The sequence below is a fragment of the Alexandromys fortis genome, unplaced genomic scaffold, assembly GCF_014885135.2.
Source record: "Alexandromys fortis isolate MF-2015 unplaced genomic scaffold, M_Fortis_MF-2015_v1.1 scaffold_35, whole genome shotgun sequence".
Taxonomy (NCBI): domain Eukaryota; kingdom Metazoa; phylum Chordata; class Mammalia; order Rodentia; family Cricetidae; genus Alexandromys; species Alexandromys fortis.
In genome coordinates this window covers 9953090-9977984 of record NW_026067913.1, presented here as the reverse complement: position 1 = coordinate 9977984, position 24895 = coordinate 9953090, and the positions used below count along the sequence as shown (strand labels likewise).

At 40.2% G+C, this 24895-nt stretch overlaps 1 protein-coding gene across 2 annotated transcripts in view; it reads left to right on the top strand.

The window, feature by feature from the left end:
- Positions 1-24895, top strand: part of Scfd1 (sec1 family domain containing 1) — a 65957-nt gene that overhangs the window by 20694 nt on the left and 20368 nt on the right. For both annotated transcript variants that reach the window (XM_050138814.1, XM_050138815.1), the window contains exons 11-17: positions 9990-10129; positions 11874-11964; positions 12612-12685; positions 13313-13394; positions 20362-20458; positions 22576-22646; positions 24267-24346. In XM_050138814.1, the coding sequence (XP_049994771.1) occupies positions 9990-10129; positions 11874-11964; positions 12612-12685; positions 13313-13394; positions 20362-20458; positions 22576-22646; positions 24267-24346 (635 nt within the window). The remainder of the gene's footprint in view (positions 1-9989; positions 10130-11873; positions 11965-12611; positions 12686-13312; positions 13395-20361; positions 20459-22575; positions 22647-24266; positions 24347-24895) is intronic.

Genomic DNA, 24895 nt, shown 5'->3' with positions numbered 1-24895 from the left:
AAATTAAGTGGGATAAAACTGAAAAATATGGATAAAAATAGTGCTGTAGATGCTGGAGAAGTAGGGCTGGATCCAGGGTCTGTAAGTATAGGGTAAATTAGTGCATTGTTGGCAGTGATGGGGAAGAAGCAATGAAGGAAGTTAAGCGGCCATATTTTCATGTTAAGTAAGTAAAATTTAAAAATTGAAATCATTTCCTTTAGAAAGAAAAACTAATTCCTTTTTCAGTTAAACTTCATTTAATAGTAAAATTGAACAGCATTTTTGTTATCCATTATGTTTTCTGAAAAAAATTTTAATTGCATGCTTAAAATTTGATATTTGACTATTTTCACAATCATCCACTAAATATTTGTTATGTAATGTATAGAAATAAAGCACAGCCCAACCTTCGTAAATACACATGTACGTAATTTCTAGAAAAACAATAATAAGACAACAGTCTCCACTTTATAGACAGGAAGTGAGTGCAAGAAAATACAACCTTGAGGTTCAAGGCCTGCCTGGGCTAAGTAGTCCAGGACAACCTGCAGCCACAAGTGAGACCTTGAAAGAGAGAGAGTTGAGAGAATTTGAACCCAGAACATTAGCTCTAAGACAAGCATGCTAGTTGACAAGCTTCCAGGGCCATAGCCTAGCATCCTCATCACAAGATTCCATATGATGCCATATGGAGAGGAAACGAGGGCACACAGCAGTGCATTTCCTTGAAACCAAGAGAGTTTAAAGCATTTGCGTAAGTAAATCACATGCAGGAGTGCTGGTAGAAACTGTCAGTTCTACCTATGCCACAACTCGGGAGAAGGTCAAGGGAATACTGGTTAGCCATTCAATACAGAAAGCAAAAGAAAGGCCGGCGGTGGTGGCGCACGCCTTTAATCCCAGCACTCGGGAGACAGAGGCAGGCGGATCTCTGTGAGTTCGAGACCAGCCTGGTCTACAGAGCTAGTTCCAGGACAGGCTCCAAAGCCATAGAGAAACCCTGTCTCGAAAAACCAAAAAANCTACAGAGCTAGTTCCAGGACAGGCTCCAAAGCCATAGAGAAACCCTGTCTCGAAAAACCAAAAAAAAAAAAAAAAAAAAAAAAAAAGAAAAGAAAAGAAAAGAAAAAGCAAACCAGAGAGCCTCGGAAATGAGACAAGAAAGCCTATCATAAGAGGCCAATTGAGAGGGTGAGTGAATGGACAGATGTTTTGGACCCAGGCTTCCGCAGTGATTAAACACACACAAGTATTCCTGTCTTCCTGCAGTTGCATTCTAGTGAGAAGAGACAGGTGATAAATAAACAAAATACGTAACATTCAGAAAGTAGAAAGTACCCTAGATGAGAATAAAGTGCTGATGAACAGGACTGAGATTTTTAAACCAGATAGATCTTACGTATAAAATGACGGGTAACGATGATCTAATATAATAGAAGGAATATAATAAACTGTATGGCTTCATGGAGACAGAGCACTCTAGGTAGAAAGATTCAGGAGTGTCTGAAAAGTGGCATGGTAGCCTAGTAGCCACGGTGAAGTAGTATGGGGGTCAGGTAGAAGGAAGCAGAAGAGTACAGATCGTCGACTTAATTTGAGCAGCATGAGAAGTCACGTGTCAACTTGAGCCAAAGCTGTTTAAGCGGTCATGCTAGCTGTTTTGTTGGGGGTGGAAGAATTGGGAGTCCAGGGTTATTCTCAGCTACACAGTAAGTCCTAGGAAGCTTTAGATACATGAGACCCAGTCTTAAAAAACTAAGCAAAAAAGAAGGAAGAAGGAAAAACAAAAGACAAGTTTAGGGTCAAAACCTGTTGAGCAAGTTTAAGACAGATTTCAAAGAGAATAGTTTTAGTTCCATACTTTTTTTTCCTGACTAGAGAGTTGGAAAGGAGAGTGATTGCTGGAAGGATAATGTGAGGTCCAGAAAAGTGAGGGAAAGTCATCATATTTGTGAACCAATCAAGAAAATAGTTAATGATGTAGAAAGTGTGTCCAGCAGGGGGCAGTAGCAAGTAATAGAGACCTTGGTTTTAACATTTGGGCTATATCATTCTTTGTTGTGGGGACTTCTTAGACATTATGTTTGCCATCATCCCTGGCCTCGGTCATTCCTCCATATACCTGTAATACTCCCTCAATTTAACAACCAGAGTTTCTTCCCACCGTACCAAATGTACCCTGGGGAGAAGAGGTGGGAAATGGTAGTATCTGCCTCTGATTGAGAGCAACTATTACTGACTAGCCAAGTGAGTTTCCAGATTGGAGTGGTCTAGGGAGGAGGACAAGTAAACCAGTTGGAGAAGCAAAGAAGACAGACAGTCCCAGGTCCAAAATTTGGGGGCGGGGAGCAGAGAAAATTATCTCCAACTGAAAGAGGTAGCTGTTTGGAGTTCAAATAGAGAACAAAACCACAGGTGTTTAGAGCGATGTTCAGAATGGCTTTTCCTGGTAACTGAGTTTCCAGCGAGTGTAGCAGCGGGATTTCCAGACAAGGTGCGGATGGGAGATGGGGCCTGAGAGAGGGAGAGGTAAAGAGACATACAGAATGGGCATGTTGAGCATCTTAGTTGTCTCTACGACTTTATCAGTAGCCCCCAAACTGTGGTGGGGACCCAGAAGTGAATGGTCTTAGTAAAAGCAGGCCCTTTAGGGGTCACCTCTTCTCTCCTGCATCCGATGGTGTGGAAGCTCTCTAGATCTCTGAGATATCTTGTGATCTTTTCTTATTTTATTTTTGGTTTTGTTTTTGTTGTTAAAACAGGGTTCTCCGTATAGTCCTGGCTGTCCTGGAACTCACTCTGTAGAATAAGCTGGTCTTGAACTCAGAGATCTGCCTGCTTTGCCTCCTGAGTGCTGGGATTTAAGGCATGGCCACCACCGCCCTGCTGGAATCATTTCCAATTTCTAAATTTGATGCATTCCTGGGTTCCTTGACTCTCCTAGGTGTAGGAAATTGAAATACAAAGTCCTGTGAGTTTGAGAAGTAAGACATAGATGCCCATAATTTCAGCAGGAAAGATTACTGCCCAGTCCTCGTTAGAAGACAGGAGCGTATACCTGAACAAGGCTAACACGGGTTCCTAACGAGGTCTCCTCATCCACGAGGAACAGAGTTTTTGTGCTGCCCACTGATGCACTTGTTTCCCGCACGTCCTGTAGTCACTACCGGATTGCTGAGAGCCTGGGGACAAAGCAGACATGGTGGCTCCCACTCTTACTCTAGCACTTTAGAGGGAGAGGCAGAGAGGAATGAGTGGATGGCCAGCTTATTTTTCCTAGGGTCATCTTGTGATAAAGTTGCAGTCTCGTAGAGATTGCTTAATAAACTACACAAGTTTCAGGGACCTACTTCTGCACATGGTATTGTAGTTTTTAAATTTTTATTTGTGTAGTTTTTTGAAGCAGTCTCACATCATAGGTTGATCTGGACTTAACTGACAGCAGTCCTCCTGCCGTCAGCCTCCCAAGTGCCAAGGGTGCACACACGCACCACACGCCCTGCTTCGTACCATTTCATTATGAACGGACTGTAAGCACGAGCCACAGGCTAACAGATTATAACTGTGCCGTTATTCGGCCTGAAGGGAACACCTCAGTGAACGTGCACTGTGAATCTTGACAGCGCCCAGAGACACGAATGGGGAGAAGAGAAAGCCTTGCCTGGAGAGTTAGGTTGGCATGGTGCCAGCCACGTGATGGGGGAGCCCCTGTATCAGAAAAAGCACTTGGGCTCTGGCTGGCATCTGCTGGGAGACAGAAAAGACGAAGGAAAACTCAGAAAGATAAGACTGACCCAACAGAACACCATGGCGGCTTGAAAGGACTCTTATTTATTGAATTTTTTTTTAAAACTACTCACTTTGTAATTTTCTTCAGAGTTTTCAGAAGTCTTAATAATTAATACCCATTGTGTCCACAAGATGGAGTAAAACTTCTAGTTTGCAAACAAAGTTGAAGTTTGATTTTTTTATCATTTACGTTTGTCTGAAGTAGCCTAAGCCATTGATAATTATTTATATATTAGATCTTGGAAACAATTGTGGTAATTGAGACAGCTTCCCTGCATGTTAAAATGGTTAGTTTTTAAATTAAATTTTTTTGTAATGGGAAATATACTCTTAAGACAAAAAACCTTTGTAATACCCCTTCCCTTTGTGAGAATATAAGAACCAGATAAATGATTAGGCAGTTGGGGGTTCCTTGAGCCTCAGCACTTGGCGGGTGGATGTGGCTGTCGTCCTGGGCGAGTGCTCACCAGGGTCAGCATGGCAGCTTCTCCAACAGAGCTTTGTTCTCACCTTTTACACAGCGCTCCTGATGTAACTTTCTGTGCCGTCTCTGTCTTCTAATCACTTAGTGAAAATATTGTTAAGTTTGCTTTATTGCTGTTGTGCTCCTCTCTTACATTTCCTCGCTGCTTAGTCAATATCATGTAAGAGTCGTCTTATGTGATAACAGAGCATTTTACAAAGGTTTTTTTCACTTTTAATTAATTTTTTTAAATTAAATTTTCCTATCCCTGTTTTGAGTCATGGCCTTCGTCCTCGCTGGCATTGAACTCTTGGTAATCCTCCTGCCTCAGTCTCCTAAGTGCTGGGACCATGCTGATCTCATTATTTTCTGCGCTTATTTCCTCTCCCTACTTGTCATCATTGACCAAGGTTTTATAGTTCTAAAGCAATACTTTATAATCAATATATTATCAGCTGCCAATGTAAATTTGTGGTTTTCTAGTAGTCCCATTAAAAAGATAAAAATAAATAGCTAAAATTTATTTTAAGATTATGTTTTATATAATCTTACCAATACAAATTTTAGCTTTCAAAACACAATTAAACATTAATATTTTATATTTCCTTCTTTGTTTATGAAATTCTTTAAGTTCAGATTATTTTAATAATTTATCACATCTCAGTTCTGACTAACTGCATTCAGGTATTTTATTTCACTATGGACAATAGTATTGTACGGTATACTTCTTTATCATAAGTTTTAAGACTGAATAAAATGCCTATTAATTGAAGTTGTCACATATCTTCATATTGCCAGCAGTGTGTCTGTGGCATAGGGTCCATCCAGTTCTCGGATGCTAGAGTTATGAGGAACTCTCAAGAGTGAGCAAGCTCCCTAGAGACACTGCTGACGCGAGAGACCTTGGGCTCTGAACTAAGATAACTAGATTGTGCTCGCGTCCTACTCACCATTCACACCCCAGTGGAGACCACTAATGTGAGCGTTCCTTCTGTAGCGCTCTCTTTTTTTCTCTCTTTCTCCCTTCTCTCTCTCTCTCTCTCTCTCTCTCTCTCTCTCTCTCTCTCTCTCTCTCTCTCTCTCTCTGTCTGTCTGTCTTTCTCTCTGTCTCTCTCGGTTTTTCGAGACAAGGTTTCTCTGTCTCAGCCTTGGCCGTCCTGGAACTCACTTTGTAGACGAGGCTGGCCTCAGACTCAGAGATCCCCCTGCCTTTGCCTAGTGTTGCCATCTATATCTCTTAGTAGGCTTAAATACATTTCCTTACTAACTGCTGAAAAGAAATGTTGAGTCTGTTCCTTTACTTGCCAGTTTAGAAAATGAATTCATGCCTTAGCAATCTGCAGAAGCAGTTAGCAGAGTTGTTAGATTTTATGAGATAATGGATTTTTATATTTGAGATGACTAATTATAGTCATTCATTTTGGTATTCACATTATCACATCTTTGTCCTATCATTTGGCCAGGGCATCTTTTCAACATGACCCTATTATCTGACAGTTTCCACCGTCAGCATTTTCTGTCCATTATGTCCGTTTTCTGTCTCAAGCCTACCTGCAGTCATTTCTCTAGAAGCCATGGTTCCTATTTAAAGAGCATCATGTCATGTGCTGGGTCTATTACTTCTACTGGGTATATTTGCTTATAGACATTTTCAGTGGTGAGAAAGATCACATCTTACAGTGTTTCTCATTCTGAGAGTGAAGAATGTGTTTTGCAATGATTTACTGCAGTAATATGAAACTTGTAATATTACATTAGGCAACCATTGGTTTTGTGTACATTTTCAAAACATCAGTGTGATCTCATTTTTTCTTTCTTTTGAGTATGTTGTTTTGCTTGAGTTTTATTTGACAAGCTGATTTGAGCCAAGGAAAACTTATATGGCTTTTATAAAAATAAACTACATGAATTTCAGTTGTAAGACAATTTAAAATCTGAGAAATAACATAACAATAATAATAATTTTAAGTTACAAAATAGCTTAAAATCTTCATATCGTTATTCTGATATTGTTTTCTCTGCTTATTCAAGAGAAGAGTGTGGTTGTAGATAGATATTTATATAAATTTATCTGGAAACTCAACTTCTGTAACGTTGATGCGTTTGTTCTGAAGTGACATGAGGTATTTGTGTCCCTGAGTCACACAGCACAGAACAGTGTAAATGTGCACAGCCTTCCTTCTGCTAGAACTTGGTGTCTAAAGTTTACCCTCACTGGACTTAGTTTGGGGGAAGACCTTTGAAGATTTTGTTCTTTGGATGATGCTTTAATCTTTCAAGAATCAGCGGAAGCTCTTGTAAATGTTGCCGTGATATTGAAAACCTCATGTGTTCACCTGTTTAATTTTTTGGAAATAGTCTCTTCTCTTTTCACTGCCTTTGGAAAAATGACAAAACTCAGCTTTTATGTAACTAGTAAATCTTGTCTGAAGGAATAGCTGTGGTTTGCAGGAGAGACGTTCACCCACTCTGCACGTGAATCACCGTTCCCTTTCCAAAGGGTGGCGCCCGGTCCCCAAACGACATCCCTCTCTGGGGAGCTCCACTCGAGCACATGGAGTTCTTAGGCTCATGGGCGACACATTTCTTCCGTCCTAGTGGGCAGCGCCAGGGTAGGAGCCAGAGCCTTGCAGACACGGAGCTCTTAGGTGGTGCCTCACATGCCTGTGTTGTGTCCACTTCCACCATGACCAGGAAGCTGTACTTCACAGTCATCGGTTAGTAGGGGCAAGTTAGGGGTCTCTCAGTGGGAGCTGCTATTGTTAGTATGAAACCTTTGGTTGTTGACATTTTACTTTTGACTCCAAAGTACATCAGATATTCAGTGAACTAGTTATTTGGTAATGGCATTTAAAGTTAAAAAGTTGTAAATTCAGTTACAGGACAGCTACAAAGCTACAAAGAAACGCTGTCTCTAACAACAACAACAACAAAAAAAAGTCATAAATTCTTTCCAAAATAAAAATTATTTGTGTTCCTTTGCTTTTGTTACATGTGGATATAAATCTTAGCTCTGAATACATAGGTGTCATCTACAATTTTGTTCACATGAGCTGTCTTTGGCTGTAGAGATAGATTTCCTTAGTTTGTGAGAGAGAACAAGGTCACTGAAGGCTTCTCGGTGGTTTTTGGCACTTCCTTGAGGGGTTTATTTATATCTGGTAATTTTGAGGCACCATTGTCTAGCCTTTCAGATCTGTCAGTGGAAACAGCTTAACTTCTGTTGTGTTACAAACTAATGTGTTGGGTTTTTTTGATGTTGGTGTCCAAGTGTTTCTTTTGTATGATTGAGTAGAGTACAAATTGTTTTAGCCTCCCAGTTTTGGAGATGAAAATGAGCTTTTTTATTTGCCTTGCTGTTATGTAAGCAGTGGAAATGTTCTTTCTGCTGCTGTGTTACTTCTCAGAACTCTTGGCATCATTCGTCCCCTGGTCTTGTGTGTGAGATGCTCTCTCCGTCTCCAGTAAGCGTGTGCTCTCGCGTTCTTAGAGCAGCCTCTTCCTCACCAGGCGCCTGTGCTTGAGTGCACTGTGTGCTGCCGTGGGCATAGTGCTCACTGGAAGTTCAGGCAACAAAGCTTAGCTGTTTAAAGACGGGCCCCTGCTGTTTTCAGGGGTGACTTTCAAAAGCTGCGCTTCTCACATGCAACTCTTCATGTTTATTCACTGTTGGGGTGTTCAGAGTGTGCTATTTCTACTTTACTCTGTGGATGACTCTTATGCAGAGTGCAGATTAAATATTAGAGTGGGAAACTGAGAAGAATTTAAACCAGTCCCTAGTTGTTCTTGAACTTGTCATGTGGGTAGTCTTTCAAAAATCGATTAAAGGTTGAAATGTAAAACTTTATTCTTTTGTTTTTTGAGGCAGGGTTTCTCTGTGTAGCAGCCCTGACTGTCTTGGAAGCCCAGCCTGGTGTTGAATTTACAGAGATCCTTCTGCCTCTGCTTCCTGAGTGCTGGGATTTAAAGGCATGCACTGCCACCACCCGGCCAACAGTTTATTCCTCTTTATCATCCTGGACATTCATTGTCACTCTTTCTAGCCTTTATAGTAAAGGATCTGACTTCGAGTATCTGTGCTCTGTGATAGACAGTTATGTGGCTGGGGTTTGTATGACTTCTAAGGGTTCTGGTAAGGATATATAACTGGTACATTACAGTCCCGAGAATAACACCTTCCGTATGCAAGGAAGCTATTGTATGTGGTCCCTCTCTTTGATAGACTTCATGTAGCAGTAAGAGAAGGCTGCTTCGTTGATTCTGTGATTTATTTAAGAGAAAATAGACATGTTTCTCCGCCTGGCAGTTTAGGCATCTTTATTTCACCCTTTCTTTGTATCAGAAGGACAGTAAGGCTTCAATAAGCTGTGGTAAAGAATCAATTTGTAAAAGTGAGAAAGTGCCCTTGAGGATCCCAAGTCAGCACCGATGGCTGTTTTTTATCTGGAAGAGGTTAAATTGTGCTCAGTCGACTTGCTCAAACCTAGAAAAATCATTGCTACTTCAAAACCAAGATAACTGCATCACAGTAATACCTGATAATTCCCTTCTGCTCACCATTCTTTCTGTTACCTTCAAATAGCCATGCTTTGTTTTACCTCTCTCCCCAGCCCATATAAAGGGAGGATTTATTTGGCTTGTGGTTTGAGGGGGTACAGGTCCATTGAGGCAGTGAAGGTGACAGGACCGGCTCCTGCCATGGCATCTGCTTGCTGCATCGTGTCAGCATCTAGGAAACAGAAGCTGTAGCCACGGGCGGACCCACTGCCTTCAGCATCTTCACCTTATCCCCCCAATATTGCACAGTCTGACAACGCAGAACCACTAGCCAGGGACCAAGCATTCAAATATGTGAGCTTGTGGGGGACATTTGATATCAAACCACGTTTTATCTCTGCTATTGAACAAGGTGGACTCTAAGATGTGAAAGAAGCCACAGGCATAGTGTGAAAGGGGAAGAGAGGGTAGCAGAGAGTTACTTTAGTTTTTACCTGTTGTGTGGATGAATTTTGGAAAATAAAGCGGGGGGGGGGGGGCTATTAAGCCTCACATCAGTAAAATTAGCCCAGAGCAGAGAAATGTAGATACTGCTAGTCCAACCCACTCTTAGGATTTATGTGAAAAGAGGCACAATTATTCTTGTAGCTTTAACCTTTATTGTGTTTTAACCTTTTTTTATATTTATTTATTATATATACAATATTCTGTCTGTGTGTATGCCTGCAGGCCAGAAGAGGGCACCAGACCTCTTTACAGATGGTTGTGAGCCACCATGTGGTTCCCGGGAATTGAACTCAGATCCTTTGGAAGAGCAGGCAATGCTCTTAACTGCTGAGCCATCTCTCCAGCCCGTGTTTTAACCTTTTAAAAACATAATCATGGCTATAAAAACATAACCAAATATGAGGGAATGTTATGAAATGTGTTTGTAACTGACAAAGGAGATACAAAGGATGCACTTGCAATGTAATTCTATTCTTAAAGGAAATGTTCTCTATAAAGAAGTCTATGTTTTTCTTGGAGAAACTTAATAGACTTTTCTCTGTGTTTGAGATTTTGATTACTTCCATTAAACTCATGAACAGTGAGCATCTGTGGATGGACGAGGGCAGGAAGGGCATCTGTGAAACCTTAGTCTGTGTTGTGTGTGGAAATACTGGGAAGGCCAGCATGACTGGTTATTTTCTTGTCTAGGAAGAGTTGTGGCTCTTAAACTCAGAAGACAGTTATTTTAAACTCGTTTACTGTTTCCTAGGACTTCCACTTAAACAGAGTAAATTTGGAAGAATCTTCAGGAATGGAAAATTCTCCAGCTGGTGCTAGACCAAAGAGGAAAAACAAGAAGTCTTATGATTTAACTCCAGTTGATAAATTTTGGCAGAAACATAAAGGAAGGTAAATGAGAAAGATTAGTAATTAAAATGTTTATTCTTTAAACAGAACTGAAGCGCTGCCTGACCTAGGACGCAGTCAACACAATTTTTTTTTTTATATCATCCTCATTGATGAGTGTCAATATTGCTCCATTTCTTTTCTTTTTTTCTTTTTAACTTGGGATGTAGAGAATTTTGAATACCAGTACTTTTTCACAGATACTATGTATGAAAGAAGTCATCATTATTCTCTCATATTTTACTCTGATCATGAATCAAAACTGAAGAAGCAAATGAACTCCCATATGCCGAGCTGTACTACTCCAGATTCCTACCCAAATGATTCCGTTCCTACCACAAAGACCCTCTGCGTCCCTGTTATCCATACAGCAACCACAGTAGCAGGGAAAGACGAGATTACACATCCACCAGTAGATGAATGGATGATGACAACATCATGTGTTCTACATGCTGGAAACATACTCAACCATAAAGAAACATTTTTCTTGATTCCTCTGGCTTCCTTAGATGTTGGTAGGACCACGTCTCTTCAGACGCTCACCCTGAACACTGCACAGGTCTTTCTGACCTTGAGCCTGACACACAGACCTGTCTTTCATTTGATTGTATGATAGAAAACTTTGGGGCCATATTTTTCCTTTTTGTTCATGTTGTCCCTCATACTAACCCCATCCTATATACATGGGGAGGCCGAGCCTGTGTCTGAAGTCCAGAGATTGATTCAGTCATAGGAAACGAGGAGTGACAAGATTACCGCGATTTGCCTCATGGTGTAGACCAGTGTGGACATCCCATTATTATATTCTTTTCAAGTACCTTATGGGTCAGTAAATGCTGTAAAAATTAACCTAGTTGCCGTTGTGTCCAGAGAAGTTCTAAACAAAGAAAATTATTTCTCTAAGAAATAACACAATGTTTTTCATTAATGATTTTGCAAGTATTTTAAATGTGTGTCTGTAAAGACACAAGTGTGTCACTGTCCTTGATCTGTGTGCTTTGTGGCCTCATCGTCCGTTGTATTTAAAGAGAGTAGAATATAGCTGTACTTTAACATGCTGGAGGATTTTGTATGTTTACGGTTTTTTTTTTTTTCTTTTTACTTAAAACTTAAAAAAAAATGTGAAGAAAGCCGTGTGACTGTAACAAGGATTTGGCTTCTCAGCAGGAAGCTGTTACTGTCTCTTTTTTTGACTACGGTAGTTTGAGATACTATTAAAATTTTTAAGTAATATCTTTCCTTTGGAATTGGTGTCTGTTTTCTGCGCTATGGTGGCATATCATCAGAGAGGCCTTTAGGGAGTGTGGAGAGTGTGGAGAGTTAGCACTAAGAGCGCTGAACTAAGGGTACTGTTTTCAAAATTACACTTGAGTAGTCCTCTGATGTTGCTAATTTCAGTAGCAGTGTTTATTTAATGCTTAAATATACTTGTCTTCCTTTGATTTCAGTCCTGTACTTAAATAATAAGATATATTTTGTTTAGACAATATATAGTTGAAGAGAAAATGTGATTTCATTAATGAGAAGACTGGAAGTAAGATTTAAGTTTGTTTAGACTTCTGATCTTGATACAAACTTAAAATTACATAGCTTTATTTATGTTCACTGTTTTCTACCCAAGATATATATAAAATATATTCAAAACTATGTGCTTTTAAAGTAATACTCTTGTATGTATCTCAAAATACACTTGCAAAGCATGAATGTTTTACTGTCTGACAGTTAATCTAGTGCGGTGTCGTTTCAGCCCCTTCCCAGAAGTTGCAGAATCAGTCCAGCAAGAGCTAGAGTCATACAGAGCCCAGGAGGATGAGGTGAAACGGCTGAAGAGCATTATGGTAAGATCCCGTTTGCATCCCGGAGCAAAGGTGGAGGAAGGACAGCTTCAGGGGGTAGCAAAAGTGTTCACTTCCTTTTCCCTCGGAAAAGTTCAAGGCCATGTATTACCTGAATAACAAGATAGTCATCATCTACTCAAGGGTGATGTTTTTGAGGGACTGCCTCACCGTAGCACAGACTCGCCTCAGACTCATGGCAGTCCTGCCCAAGCTGCCACAACCAGCCTTATTACTCTTTTTCAAAAACAAATTAATATGAAGAAGAAACTGTATTTTAAGGCATGGGTTGTGATTTGAAATAATACAAGTAATATTATTTTTAGAGATGTGTACACCTGGGTTGTTTGTTCTTCCCTACTGTGGACAGAATTGAGCTGTGAGCCTGAGTCCTGTGTCTTGGCAGCCAGCGTCTGGGCATTTCCTGTTTGGCAGTGCCAGCTGATCCTTTGCACGCTCCTGCTAAACTGGTGGCCACTAGAACCTTTCTGTTGTCAAAACGGGTGTGCTTACACCCCTGAAAGGATACTGTTCATGCAGGTGGCCCAATTTATTATTACTTATCTTTGTCATTATCTTTGTGGTGTGTTGACTTTTCTGCCTGGGCCTGGTGATGGTACAGTTCTAAGAGCTTTTTCCTCCCTTCACAGGGTCTAGAGGGAGAGGACGAGGGAGCCATCAGCATGCTCTCTGATAACACTGCCAAGCTCACGTCAGCTGTCAGGTGAGCGCATATGTCCCCTTTGCAGTCTTCCCCATGGTGGGCTTTACTCTGGAAGATAAAAATTGTGAATAACTTCCACAATAGGAAACAGTAGGCATCAGCAGCTGCGCCTCGGAGTCTGAAGACGTGAAGGCTTTGAGCACATTTAAGCTGATCTCTGTTCCTCGCAGCTACAGTAGAGAAACTGCCTCTTTGAATAGTTAGCAATTTCCAACTCAGGTAATTTTACTAGGAAAACAGAATTAGTAATGAGTGGAATCAGTCATTGTTATTTTTGCTATTGCTACCACTATTAATTCAGTTGGAACAGGTTTTCAGTACTTTTAGAACTAGAGGTAAAAGCATGTTTCTATTAATCTCATTTTATTCTAAACCCCGAAATGTTGGGAGCAGAATGTGCAGCTGTAGAAATAATGAGTAGCAGCTATTGTAAGCTAGTGTTCACCTGCGTTACCAGAGTGATGCGTATGGCCTGCGGTCAAGCCGGGGCTCTAGTTGAGTGGACATCTTGTCACTTTGGTTCAGTGTTCTGAGTTTCCTCATGAGCACCAGTCAGGGGTTTTGTTGAGGTCTGTGTTACTTTCTTAGAAATTTTGTGGTTAATTTTCGATTTTTTGTAACTTATAGTTCTTTGCCAGAACTCCTTGAAAAAAAAAGACTTATTGATCTCCATACAAATGTTGCCACTGCTGTTTTAGAACACATAAAGGTAAATGTAACTTTTTCCCTCCACAATCCACTGATATCTGTTCATGTCTCATTGAGCATCTCTTAACATTGTAAGGTATAATTACAGGAGGCAGCAGGGCTGTGTTCGTGTTCTGCAAATGAGGGAACCTCAGAACCAGGAAGACCACTTTACTAACTAGTGGTTGGGCTGCAGAATCACAATACTAGCTCTACATTGACTGTTATAACTGGTAATAAACAGCCATGGATCTAACCATCGGCAGTGCAGATTTTAATTCTGCATTGTGTTGGGCATGGTTTCACAGTGTGACTCGGGCTGACCTCAGCCTTAGTATATCCTTTGCATGTGACAGCCCTTGTGATTGTCTTTCACGCTATGATTTGGATACATTTATGCCAGTGGAGGGTGTCTGTGTAAGATAGTTTACTATGCCATTGCTCCTGGCCTAAGCAGTTTTACCTGAATGACCCTATGTTTGTAGGAAAGTGCTTTGTCTAGGGCTGTTGATTCTTTAGGCTAGAAGCTAATTTGTCACTAAAGAACTAGCATGCTTTTATATTTAAAAGACTTGTATGCAAGTAAACTGGTTGATCCGCCATCAGGAAGTAGGAGAGCCATGTGTGTTAACAAAGAAAACCATCACTCAGAGCTTTAAAATACAGTCTGTAAAATAAATGAGCATTCAACAGTAATTCTTTCTTAGATCAAAGTGAACTACTAGTGTCACTTAAACCCTCAGAAGATTAGTAAACTTCATTGGGAATATTTCCCCAGTCCTTATCCAGCTGGAGTGCCTTTTATGTTCCACTGAAATATGGATTATAGGACTTCTAAAGAGATCAGTTTCCTTGTGTCCTGCCTCAGAAAATGAACAAAGGGGATATATACAGCAACTGTAATCTAAACGTGTGTGTGTGTATGTGCATTTGTAGATACATATACATATTTATAAGTAAAATAGCAACAGGCGGCTGTTGAAAACAGTGCTCTGTGCAGTTTCTTCAGATGGGGGCAGGGGGGACCATGTGTCTTAAACTTGCTCTGGACCTTCTCATCACTACGTCCTGTTATTTTAGAAAAGACTATCTGTAATCTTTTCAAAAATTTGGGGTTTGTTTTTTGTTTGTATGTTTGTTTGTTTAGTTGGTTGCTTTGAATTTTATGTTGCAGGGTTTTTTTTAGTTTTTTTTATTAATTTATTTATTTATTAAAGATTTCTGTCTCTTCCCCACCGCTGCCTCCCCTTTCTCTCCCCCTCCCCCAATCAAGTCCCCCTCCCTCGTCAGCCCAAAAAGCAATCAGGGTTCTCTGCCCTGTGGGAAGTCCAAGGACCACCCACCTCCATCCAGGTCTAGTAAGGTGAGCATCCACGAAACTGCCTAGGCTCCCACGAAACCAATAGGTCCAGTAGAATCAAAAACCCGTTGCCATTGTTCTTGAGGTCTCAGTAGTCCTCCTTGTCCGCTATGTTCAGCGAGACCAGTTTTGACCCAGGCTTTTTCAGACCCAGGCCAGCTGGCCTTGGTGAGTTCCTGATAGAACATCCCCATTGTCTCAGTGTATGGGTGCACCCCTCGCGGTCCTGAGTTCCTTGCTTGTGCTCTCTCTCCTTCTGCTCCTGATTTGGACCTTGAGATTTCAGTCCGGTGCTCCAATGTGGGTCTCTGTCTCTGTCTCCTTTCATCGCCTGATGAAGTTTAATATTCAGGAGGATGCCTATATGATTTTCTTTGGGTTCTCCTTCTTATTTAGCTTCTCTAAGAACCCGAATTATAGGTTCAATGTCCTTTATTTATGGCTAGAAACCAAATATGAGTGAGAACATCCCATGTTCCTCTTTTTGGGTCTGGCTTACCTCACTCAGGATGGTGTTTTCTATTTCCATCCATTTGCCTGCAAACTTCAAGAAGTCCTTGTTTTTTACTGCTGAGTAGTACTCTAATATGTATATATTCCATACTTTCTTCATCCATTCTTCAATTGAAGGGCATCTAGGTTGTTTCCAGGTTCTGGCTATTACAAACAATGCTGCTATAAACATAGTAGAGCATATACTTTTGTTGTGTGATAAGGCCTCTCTTGGGTATATTCCCAAGAGTGGTATTGCTGGGTCCATGGGTAGGTTGATCCCAAATTTCCTGAGAAACCTCCACACTGCTTTCCAGAGTGGTTGCACAAGTTTGCATTCCCACCAGCAATGGATGAGTGTACCCCTTTCTCCACAACCTCTCCAGCAAAGGCTATCATTGGTGTTTTTGATTTTCGCCATTCTGACAGGTGTAAGATGGTATCTTAAAGTTGTCTTGATTTGCATTTCCCTGATCGCTAAGGAAGTTGAGCATGACCTTAGGTGTCTTTTGGCCATTTGAACTTCTTCTGTTGAGAGATCTCTGTTCAACTCAGTGCCCCATTTTATAATTGGGTTGATTAGCCTTTTACGGTCTAGTTTCTTGAGTTCTTTATATATTTTGGAGATCAGACCTTTGTCAGTTGTGGGGTTGGTGAAGATCTTCTCCCAGTCAGTGGGTTGCCTTTCTGTCTTAGCGACAGTGTCCTTTGCTTTACAGAAGCTTCTCAGTCTCAGGAGGTCCCATTTATTCAATGAGGCCCTTACTGTCTGTGCTGCTGGGGTTATACGTAGGAAGTGGTCTCCTGTGCCCACGTGTTCTAGAGTACTTCCCACTTTCTCTTCAATCAGGTTCAGTGTGTTTGGACTGATATTGAGGTCTTTCACCCACTTGGACTTGAGTTTTGTGCATGGTGATAGATATGGGTCTATTTTCATTCTTCTACAGATTGACATCCAGTTTTGCCAGCACAATTTGTTGAAGATGCTCTCTTTTTTCCATTGTATACTTTTAGCTCCTTTATCGAAAATCAGGTGTTCATATGTTTGTGGGTTAAAGTCAGGGTCTTCTATTCGATTCCATTGGTCGACTTCTCTGTTTTTATGCCAATACCAAGCTGTTTTCAATACTGTAGCTCTGTAATAGAGTTTGAAGTCAGGGATGGTAATGCCTCCAGACGTTCCTTTATTGTATAAGATTGTTTTGGCTATCCTGGGTTTTTTGTTTTTCCATATAAAGTTGATTATTGTCTTCTCCAGATCTGTGAAGAATTTTGATGGGATTTTGATGGGGATTGCATTGAATCTATAGATTGCTTTTGGTAGAATTGCCATTTTTACTATGTTGATCCTCCCAATCCAAGAGCAAGGGAGATCCTTCCATTTTCTGGTGTCCTCTTCTATTTCTTTCTTCAAAGACTTGAAGTTCTTGTCAAATAGATCTTTCACTTCCTTGGTCAGGGTTACCCCAAGATATTTTATGCTCTTTGTGGCTATCGTGAAAGGTGATGCTTCTGTGATTTCCCTCTCTGTTTCCTTATCCTTAGTGTATAGGAAGGCAACTGATTTTTTGGAGTTGATCTTGTATCCAGCCACGCTACTAAAGGTGTTTATCAGCTGTAGGAGTTCTTTGGTAGAATTTTTGGGGTCGCTTATGTATACTATCATGTCATCTGCAAATAACGAAAGCTTAACTTCTTCCTTTCCAATACGAATCCCCTTGATCCCCTTATGTTGTCTTATTGCTATTGCTAGAACTTCAAGCACTATATTGAAGAGGTATGGAGAGAGTGGACATCCTTGTCTTGTTCCTGATTTTAGTGGGATGGCTTTGAGTTTTTCTCCATTTAATTTAATGTTAGCTGTCGGTTTGCTGTAGATAGCTTTTATTATATTTAGGTATGACCCTTGTATCCCTATTCTCTCCAAGACCTTTATCATAAAGGGGTGTTGAATTTTGTCGAATGCTTTTTCCGCATCTAATGAAATGATCATATGGTTTTTTTCTTTCAGTCTATTTATATGGTGGATTACATTGATAGATTTGCGTATGTTGAACCAGCCCTGCATCTCTGGGATGAAGCCTACTTGATCATAATGGATAATTTTTCTGATGTGTTCTTGAATTCGGTTTGCCAGTATTTTATTGAGAATTTTTGCGTCGATATTCATGAGTGAGATAGGCCTGTAATTCTCTTTCTTGGTTGGGTCTTTGTGTGGTTTTGGTATCAGGGTAACTGTAGCTTCATAAAAGGAATTTGGCAATGACTTTTCTGTTTCTATATTGTGAAATACGTTAAGGAGTATAGGTATTAGCTCTTCTTGGAAGTTCTGGTAGAATTCTGCGTTGAACCCATCTGGTCCTGGGCTTTTTTTGGAAGGGAGATTTTTGATAACAGTTTCTAGTTCTTCGCGACTAACAGGTCTATTTAGATCATTCACCTGGTCTTGGTTTAGCTTTGGTATATGGTACTTATCTAAAAAAATGTCCATTTCTTTTGCATTTTCCAGTTTTGTGGCATACAGGCTTTTATAGTAAGATCTAATGATTCTCTGGATTTCCTCTGTGTCTGTGGTTATGTCCCCCCTTTCATTTCTGATTTTATTTATTTGCGTGTTCTCTCTCTGTTGTTTAGTTAGTTTGGATAGGGGTTTGTCGATCTTGTTGATTTTCTCCAAGAACCAACTTTTTGTTTCATTGATTCTTTGGACTGTTTTCTGTGTTTCTATTTTGTTGATTTCTGCCCTCAGTTTGATTATTTCCAGTCTTCTACTCCTTCTGGGCACCTCTGCTTCTTTTTTTTCTAAAGCTTTCAGGTGTGCCATTAAGTCCCCAATGTATGCTTTCTCTGTTTTCTTTAAGTGGGCACTTAGTGCTATGAACTTTCCTCTTAGCACTGCTTTCATCGTGTCCCATAGGTTTGAGTATGTTGTCTCTTTATTTTCATTAAATTCAAGGAAGACTTTAATTTCTTTCTTAATTTCTTCCTTGACCCAGGTGTGGTTCAGTAGTTGACTGTTCAGTTTCCATGAGTTTGTCGGCTTTCTGGGGGTAGCATAGTTGTTGCCATCTAACTTTAATCCGTGGTGATCTGATAAGACACAGGTGGACACTGATATTCTTTTGTATCTGTGGAGGTTTCCTTTGTTTCCGAGTATATGGTCAATTTTTGAGAAGGTTCCATGAGCTGCAGAGAAGAAGGTATATTCTTTCCTATTTGGGTGGAGTGTTCTGTAGATGTCTGTTAAGTCCATTTGCTTCATTACCTCCAATAATTCTCTTAATTCTCTATTAGGTTTCTGTCTGATTGACCTGTCCATTGGAGAGAGAGGTGTGTTGAAGTCTCCTACTATTAGTGTGTGTGGTTTTATGTCTGCCTTGAGTTTTAGAAATATTTCTTTTACATAAGTGGGTGCTTTTATATTAGGGGCATAGATATTCAGGATTGAGATGTCATCCTGATGAATTGTTCCTGTTATGAGTATAAAGTGTCCATCTCGATCTCTTCTGATTGATTTTAGTTTGAAGTCAGTTTTGTTGGAAATTAGTATGGCCACACCTGCTTTTTTGTTAGGACCATTTGCTTGAAAGACCTTTTCCCAACCTTTTACTCTGAGTAGATGCCTGTCTTTGTGGTTGAGATGTGTTTCTTGCAAACAGCAGAATGTTGGATCCTGTTTTCGTATCCAATCCCTTAGCCTGTGCCTTTTTATAGGTGAATTGAGACCATTAATATTAAGTGATATTAGTGACCAGTGGTTGTTTACTCCGGTTATTCTTACTGTTTTCGGTAGTAGAGTTTGTGTGTCCCTTCTTTGAGTTGTACTGGTGAAGGTTCGCTAGATTCCTGAGTTATTGTAGTCAGTGTTGGCAATGTTGGATTCCTTGGGTTGCGATTTTCCTTCTATTACTTTCTGTAGCGCTGGATTTGTGGCTACGCATTGTTTAAATTTGTTCTTATTATTTAAAGAATAGGCAATCTTTCTACCTTAGGGACCCAAAATCCTGTTCTTAGTTTAAGAATAATTGGAAGGCTATAAACTTAGACCATACTACCTTAATAAATCATGGGACTGCTCTCATTAAATTGTATTTTAATGTCATATCTTGGCCATTAAAATTGCCTCACAGAACAGCCACATGAAATCCATAAATGTGAATAGCACTAAATACTGCGTTCTTACACTAAACAATGTAAGTAAAGACACAATGTAAGTAAAATATATATATAGCATACACACACACACACACACACACACACACATATATATATTCAAAGGCAGTGTTTCACTATGTAGCCTGGCTGGCCTGGAACAGGTTGTGTAGACAGGGCTGGCTTCAAACTCACTGACTTCTACCGTCTCTGCCTCTCTAGTGCTGAAATCAAAGGCATGCAATTACCATGTTGGCTAAGTGGTAGTTTTTATAATGTGTCATAAAGTAATGCTTTTTAGAAAACCTTTCTGACGGGAATTTTCTTCAATTATCCTACTCTCTGTCCTGAGAAAAGTGAAGTAACGAAGAGAGGATTACTTCTCTGTGTTGTCCTGTTACACAGCACTGTCTGTTTATGTGTGCATTATGTGCCACAGACCACGTGTGGAGCTTAGAGAACTCGTGTGGGAGTCACCAGGCTTGATAGTGAGCACCTTTAGCCAAGGAGCCGTCTTGCCAGCCCCATTTTTAATTTAACTGTGTGAGTGCTTCAGGACTTTAAAACTATGGCCTTGTGTTCCACCGCCTTTACTGCTTCCATTCCTTGATCTACCCCTCTCCAGATGGCTCTGTTCTGTTGTGTCCTGGGATGATCCGACTGAAAACAACTAATCCTGAGTCTCCAAATCACTTCAGAACTCAGCTCAAAAACAATACAAACAAAACATGACAATAAGGGATCTTGCTTGTTGAAAGAACACTAGAAATAATATAAGTAGGCTACCTTTCTGTCCAGTTAGGTTGAATGTGTGGATCTCCATGCTACAAAAGTAAACTCACAGCCAAAAATAAGAAACTAAACTATGTTTAAATAAACATTTGCTTATATATTTGATTATAAGAAATAGAAATTTGTTAACAGAAGACTCTTACTATATTTTTATTACTTACTATATTTTTACCTAATGTTTATTTTGAAACAGGCAAGAAAACTGGATGTATATTTTGAATATGAAGAAAAAATAATGAGCAAGACTACTCTGGATAAATCCCTCCTAGACGTCATATCTGACCCTGATGGTATGTGTCATAAATTTGAGCTAGGGATGAATCTAGCATTTCAGTCCAGACAAAATTCAGGTAGAATTACTGTATCAGTCAGTTCTAATTACAAGGTAATTAAATGAGCTATTTTTCTGCTGAAAAATTTCAACATAGCAGTTCTTAAAATGGAAAAAATTATTTCTAATTTAGTTTTTCTTTGGTAGTATTTGTAAATACTTTGTACTTAAGTCTTCAATGTGATATAGACAGCTATCAGTTTCTACTCTTTCCAGGAAGATTTGAATGAATGAAATTGAAAACAACATCTTCAGGGGTTGTTTTCTACTTCATTTTGGTTTGTTCCAGAGAATATCACGGGAAAAAAGTAACTAAAACTGAGTTCTACTTTAAATGTTCAGGAAATACGCTTTTACAAACAGTGTGGCGTGCTTCACAAACTGCACTGAGGAGACGTCTTGCAGGCTGGAGTGCTTGCCATCCCAGCTGACGGTCTGAGCAGCTTGGGGCTCAGCATAGCCTATCCTCCTAGTGCTGGAGGAAGAGATGGGGAATCCTGGGACTTGCCAGTCGGGAGGGGCTGGGAGCAGCTGCACCCCCCCCCATTAGATTCTGGCTAGCAAATAACATTTCCACTGGGACCCAGCTCAGAAGGAGCTGACTTGCTGGATAGAGTAGGGGAGATAGAAAAAAAGGAGTAGAACATTTGTTGTGCCAGGAAACAAATAACAACAACAAAAGAAACATGTCAAAAGGACCTAGACATCAGTCTGAAGAGGCTGCAGATCATGACCATTTGATCATCAAAGTATAAAGATAATAATAACTCATAGGTTATAGCTCACAGGATAAAAAGGAAACCGTGATTCCATATAGAAAAAGAGGTGACATAATTGAAATTTTATAGGATGTTTACGTAGTTTTAGAGCACTGTGTTTATTAATGAGACTTTGTCACTGTGACACATGCCTGAAACAGTTTAAGAGGAGGGAAGGTTTCAGAGGTCTTAGTTCACAGTTGTCTGGTTCCATTGCTCTGGACCTGAGGTGACCTGAGGCTAGTCACTGGTGGTAGAGCAGAACAGCTCACTCGATGGCCACCAAGCTAAAAGAGCAGTGTGTCTCTAGGCACCATATCCCAGTGACCTGCTTCCTCCAGTTAGACCACCTCCTGCTTCACATCATTTCCCAGTGGGGCCGCATTTTGTGAGTCTGTTGGGTCAGTCGCTCTCAAAGGCCTGTCAGCTGGCAACTGGTACCCTAGTACATGTGCTTGCTTGGGACATTTCACATTCAAACCATAGTACATCCCTACAGATACTTGTTAATTATAAAGGGAGAAGTAGAAATTTTACAATAAAGAACCATAGTAAATACCTCATTAGGTAATCTTATTTAGCGCTGTCGGTAATAAAATTATACCAGAATGGTATAAACCTAAGAACTTGACTAAACCTGCCGCTGAGCGCTCACATCCAGAAACTAAAGATAAATTGAAGAGTGTCTGGATTCTAAATCCCATGACTCTCTATGCTTCATCGGCTGTCACAGTTAAATCTAGTTTTACTATTATCTTGTAAATATATTCCATTTCATATTCTAATATAAAAGTGTGGTTTTCATGAACCTTGTAGTAAAATAAATCTCCTCGGAGAGCACAGATTTAGGAAATAAGACTTTGGGCTCAGCTAGATGATTTCATTTAACCAGCGGATCTCAGAACCACACACCTAGAGCAGCGATGCCTCTGACTCAGACAGCCCTACTTCCCAGGTATCCTGGGGTAACGTGCAAACCTTCCTTGACATCTGAAAAGATGATGTTTATAATTGCACGCTTACCCTGTCTGTATCCCTTCTTTGCTTTTGTAGTTTATGCCTGAGGATAATCTTAGCCTCTAGGCAGTTGGGAGATCAAGGAGGTGTTTTTGTGGTGACTCCGCTGACCTACCTTTCCCCTGTTCAGTCTCACATGCTTGAGTCTTAGTACTTCCTGCTTCATCTCAGTTGAATAAGAACCACATTTTGTTTTGTTGAATTTCTACATGCCTTGACTTTTAAAGTTCTTCTGAGTTTTAATTATAATGCACAATAATCACAATTATAAGTCTTTTTTTTCATTTCCCTTCTCATGTAGCGGGAACTCCGGAAGACAAGATGCGGCTGTTTCTTATCTATTACATCAGCACGCAGCAAGCACCTTCTGAGGTACGTCCACTGGCACTGCTGAGAGGAAGGGTGCTCATCTGCAGTTGCCAGCTAGTTCAAAATAGAAATGAAGGATCATTTATTTTTTTAAAAAAATTATTAAGGCAGATTCTGTTTACTGCAGAATTTTATATCAATATTTTTGTCACCACTTGGGAAGTACCTGACCACTTTTAAGTGCTCAAAATTCTTCTGAAAAATAACTGTTTTAAACTAATTAGTCCAGTTTGCTGGGCTTTTCTGAAGGTTGGCTTCTTATAATTTTATACTATTTAGATTGATTTAAACTAGTGACTGTTAACATAGCACACCCTGTCTAGATGTAGTTCTGTAAAGGAAAGTGTATTGGAGACCATGGATTCCTCCTTATGTTAACCAACTGTAGCTTTGCACAATGAACTGCAAGCATAAGAACCTCCAAGATACCAGTGAGAGAATTCTTAGTACCAGTTTGTTGTTAATAAGTTACAAAGCTTCAAAATATTACTAGCATGTTAAATCAGTGTTTACGTAGGGCCCTTTTGCTTTGCTGCAGACTGTTCTAGAAACAGCTTGCTCATCAGTGAAGGTTTATCTGTTTTTTAGACTCTGATGTCCTATTTCTAATATTTTAAGGATATTTTTTCCAAACCTAATATAGATTTAATCAGACTACCTGATTTTTAGTAAAGACTTTCATAAACTCTGGTGATCATTAAGAGGCTTACATCATGATTACCAATATCAGCTTAATTGTCCTGAAAATGCAAAGAAAGTAAGATCTCTGGTGAATGGTGAGCTTAAAAGTTTTCCCTTGGCGGGCCTGGGAGATGGCTTGGTCATAGTATGCTTGCTTATCATGCAGGCGTGAGGCCCTGAATCTGATCCTAGCATCCATGTTTTAAAAGAAGCCAGCAATCCCCGCACTGGGGATGGAAAAATAGGAAGATCCCTGGGGCCTGCTGGCCACCAGTCAAGCTGACTCCATGCCTCGCAGTTCAGTGAGAGACCCTGTCTCAAAGAAGGCAAGGAGTGACTGAAGGAGCAACTGACTTCAGTCTCTGTGCCCCACACTCAGACACAAGAACACATGCAGTCCTCACTTCCTTTCTGTAGTGGAGTCACTCTGGTGCTGGGCTCCATTAACTTCACAAACTCAACTGGATGTGCTCATCAGGGGATAGAGAGACTAGGGGAGGAAGAAACAATTTAAAATGAGAGGACAGCAGTTCTTCAGCCATGACTCTGGGTCCTACAGTGAAAATGAGAAGCCTGAGGCCAGGCCCTCTCAGGCTGTGTCGCTCTCGATATTTTTGATTTGAAATATTTTTGGCCAAATTGAATCACTTCTTTAGAGCTTGTTCTGAAGAGAGAAAGTCCATTTTAGCGGTAGAGAAAAAAGGTGATAAACTCCTGCGGCATGATGGAATATCATACTTAACACTTATAGGGCTACCTTCTCTTCTGTGACTTGTGTTCCAGATACTCACTTGGGTAGTCATTTCTGGTACAGCTCCACCTGGTGTGGGTGCCTGGCATCTAAACTCATGCCTTTTTATTACAATCTTGATTACTCAAGTAACAGCAAACGCAGTTTTCTTTGGAAGTGTAGTGTTTATCAGAGTTCTTTTCTTGTTGCAGGCTGATTTGGAGCAGTATAAGAAGGCTTTAACAGATGCAGGATGCAACCTTAGCCCTTTACAGTATATCAAACAGTGGAAGTAAGTTGTAGCTCCTTTTCCTTTCCTGTTACTTAAGGTCATAATTCAAATTTTGTTCCCAAGAAAGTAGGAGTGCTGGTAATAAGGCTGGACAGTGTCATGGTGACTTCTTATGTCTAGTGCATAGCATTTCCTTGTCTGGCCCGCCATATGCACAGCTTACAGCCACATAAAATAGGGACACCCTTTATCCTGGGACAAGCTCTATACTTTTCTTACTGATTGATGTGTTAAGAAAGTCAGAGACTAAAATCTTTTTGATCCAATGTCTCAAAACTACTAACTAGCAACCAGGACAATACCAAATTTAAAAAACATTGTGCCAAGGAAACGGAAAAATTAATTGGTGCATTTATAATCTGCTAGTAGGAATATAAATTTGATGATTTTCCAGAATGCTGTAAAAGGTTTTGACCCTCTACCACTTTTAAGGATTTATCCAAAGAAGTTATTGGAACTATAAAATTTTAGCGGTGAAAACCAACCTAAGTGTCCAGCAGTGAACTGGGTAAATAATGACGGTATTTTAGGCTGGCATGGTTCACGTGG